This window comes from Chrysochloris asiatica, unplaced genomic scaffold (assembly GCF_000296735.1).
Source record: "Chrysochloris asiatica unplaced genomic scaffold, ChrAsi1.0 scaffold00144, whole genome shotgun sequence".
NCBI classification, from domain to species: domain Eukaryota; kingdom Metazoa; phylum Chordata; class Mammalia; order Afrosoricida; family Chrysochloridae; genus Chrysochloris; species Chrysochloris asiatica.
In genome coordinates this window covers 2,755,676-2,758,878 of record NW_006408662.1, presented here as the reverse complement: position 1 = coordinate 2,758,878, position 3,203 = coordinate 2,755,676, and the positions used below count along the sequence as shown (strand labels likewise).

At 43.0% G+C, this 3,203-nt stretch overlaps 1 protein-coding gene across 1 annotated transcript in view; it reads left to right on the top strand.

Moving 5' to 3' along the window:
- NQO2 (NAD(P)H dehydrogenase, quinone 2) overlaps positions 1–946 on the top strand; it is a 21,608-nt gene extending 20,662 nt beyond the window's left edge. Inside the window, exon 6 of the mRNA XM_006870575.1 lies at positions 776–946. Coding sequence (XP_006870637.1) covers positions 776–946 — 171 coding nt within the window. The remainder of the gene's footprint in view (positions 1–775) is intronic.
- Positions 947–3,203: the final 2,257 nt, after the last annotated feature.

The window sequence follows — 3,203 nt, the reverse complement described above, 5'->3', positions numbered from 1 at the left end:
ACATGCATATGTATATATGTGTTGTTACTGTTGTTAAGTACCTTCAAGTCAGTTCTGATATATAGCAACCCTGTCAAGGGTTTCTGAAGAGCTGCTGGTGAGCCTGAACCACCAACCTTGCAGTTCAAACAGATTGTGCAATCCAGAGCATTAACCCACCATGCCATGCTAGGACTCCATATATATGTACATATGATTATGTTTTGTTTTGTTTAAAATGAGTATTAATGTGATAAAGATGACTTAAAATATAATATTGCTTTTATTTAACAATAAATCTGGAACATCATTTCATGGTGGTATATTATATCTAGTGGCACTGTGCGTTAATGTGCTGGACTGCAAAGTCACTTTGAACCACAAAGTTGGCAATTCAAGCTCACCAGCCGCTCCTTGGAAACCCTACACAGGGTTGCTACTAGTCAGAACCAACTCAACGGCACTTAACAACATCCCATTCTAGAATAATTCATTGTCCAATACTTTACCTATTCAATCAAAACTGTAGTATTTCATCTCTGAGTCAGTAGCAAAAATTGTAGGCTAATCTCACTTGTACTAGTAGAACCTGAAAATCCCAGTGGCCCAAGGTTCTTCCCCTCACTTGGAAAGCCTAACATCTAAGTATTATTATAGGGTGCTTTGTTCTTGTTGTTTTGATGGTTCCATGACACTTTTGTCTTTTACATCATTTAAACAAGTTTAATTGATTCATATAGTACATGCATTGTAGGTTTACTTTCTAATTCACTCTTCTCTTTCTTTGTGGCATTAGCACGGTGTATTGCATTTGTGTGGATTTAAAGTTCTGGCCCCTCAGATCAGTTCTGCTCTTGAGTTTACGTCCAAAGAAGAAAGACAGGGGATGGTGACATCCTGGACTGAGAGGCTGAAGACCATCTGGACAGAGGAGCCCATCAAGCCACGTTGTACCTTTAAACCATGATAATACTTTGTGCTATATACACAGTATAGGAGTAGCACAGTACACACCAAGCCACATGCATTAAGAATATGGTGCTGTAATAAAATAAAACTACAACAGGGTTTCCGAGGCTGTAAATCTTTGGGGAGCAGAACGCCTCATCTTCCTCCCATGGAACAGCTGGTAGTTTCAGACTGCTGACCTTGCAGTTCGCAGCCCGATTCGTAACCACTATGCTACCAGAGTCCTGGTGTGGCATTGTGGGTTAATGCATCAGACTGCAAAGTCGTTTGAACTGCAAGGTCGGTGGTTCAAGCTCACCAGCTGCTTCTTGGAAACCCTATACAGGGTCGCTATGGGTCGCAATCAGCTCGACGGCACTTAACAACAACAACTACTGACTGATAGAGTCTTGGTATGGTACTGTGGGTTAATACACCAGACTGCAAGGTCGGTGGTTCATGTTCACTAGCTGCTCCTTGGAAACCCTATACAGGGTCACTATGGGTCAGAACCAACTCGACGGCACTTAACAACAACAACAACAACAACGATGCTGGCTGATATCATTACTCCCTAGGCTTCCTTCTCCTTTATATCTGCCTCATTTCTTACCGTTTCCCTATTTTCAACTTTCATGGGTAATTTTATGTTCCTGTAGTTATTGTGACATAGAACTAGGTTTGTTAGGTTTTCATTTGATTTTTTAACTCAAAATTTTCTTCTTTTTTTTTTTTTAATGTTTTATTGTGAATTATGTGATAGTTTACATGGGCGAACATTAGTTTTACATTCATCCTTCATATATCATTTCATTGTCATGGTAACAATCCCCTCCATGCATCATCAATCAACCAAAGTGTATACCCTACAAGCCTGCCATCCAGTCATCAGCACACGGCCCCTCTCCCTCTCTGGGTCTAAAGTCCCCAGCCACTCCATCTCGCCACGTCATTGTCTCTGCCTCCATCTCAGGCATCACTGCTTCTCTGGGTTGGGTCCCGCTCTCCGCTCTTCTCCCTTGATGGTCCCAGGAACTTCTGCTCCTAGACTGCAAAGTTAATCACTCCCCTCCTTGATACAAAATGTCTACCTTTACATTTCCAACCCTCACAATCAGTCCTGATGACAATGATTCACTCTTGTATCACAAGAGACCTATCTGCATTTTTGTTCATCAGTCCCGCCTAGACAGATTGGATACTACTCAGTGGAGATTCTATCTTCCTCCACGCTCTCTGGATCTAGGTTCCCTCTTGAAAGCTTGTAAGCCAGTTACTTCTTGCCTTTGTAGCCCCCCCACTTTAGGTAGCTAATGTCCAAGTGGCCCATCCCTGTCTACTCTGTGCATGGAGGGGGTGGGAATGATCCTTGTTGTAAAGATTTGTTCCCTCTTGAGCTACTGCATCCAAGTTCATCAAATTGTATCAGATAACTCTTTTTTTCTTCTTCTAGTTGAGCTCTGATCATCCAGTCAATGAAGCCAGGTCAAGTGGGTGTTATCTGCAAGTGTGGGTGTTCTTGTACATATGCCCTCTCTTCTTATCAGCTAAACGTATCACTCTCCACTCTAGTCCTCTGTGGCTGTGTCACTGACTCTGGGTCCAAGAGTCCCCAGGTCTCACCACACTGCTGGCCTACCAGGTCTCCACCCAGATTCACAGGCATTTATTGAACGTTGTAGGGCTTAGCTCGCATCTTCATTGATGTTTTTCCCTCACTTCCCCTTATCGGTGACGATTGTGGTCACCAATTAGAGCATGTATTCCCATTGAGTCTTAGTCTTGGGGTTTGCTCTGAGGGGACCTGACCACTTGCCTTGATGTCTCCTGGGTGAGCAACTTGCTTGTTCTTATAGTAATCAGTCGGTCTGCCTATATTGTTTTTTATTTTTCCTGTTGGTCTTTCAAGAAGTATCCTCTGTTCTTGTAGCCATTCCAGGCTGGTCTGCCCGTCCTTTCAAGTGGAAATTTCCCACCTCTGAAGATTCTGGATGCTGTTCAGGATTCCACCTATGGTCTTATGTAATAATGCAGAGGCTCCACAGGAAGCCTCCTTCACTGGGCACTTTGTAGTCCCATTTTAGGTATTCCAATCAGTTATAGGCAAAAGACAGTCTTACAAGCTTTATATGGTGATATTTCTGGCTATTCCTTTCTCTCCCCTTCCAGTGTCTATTTTATAATGGTATGCAGGGGAAACCAAGATTCAAAAGACAGCCAAGCATCCTAACATTATTTCCCTCCTTTTCCCCTTTCCCTGTATCCCAGAGCCCTGT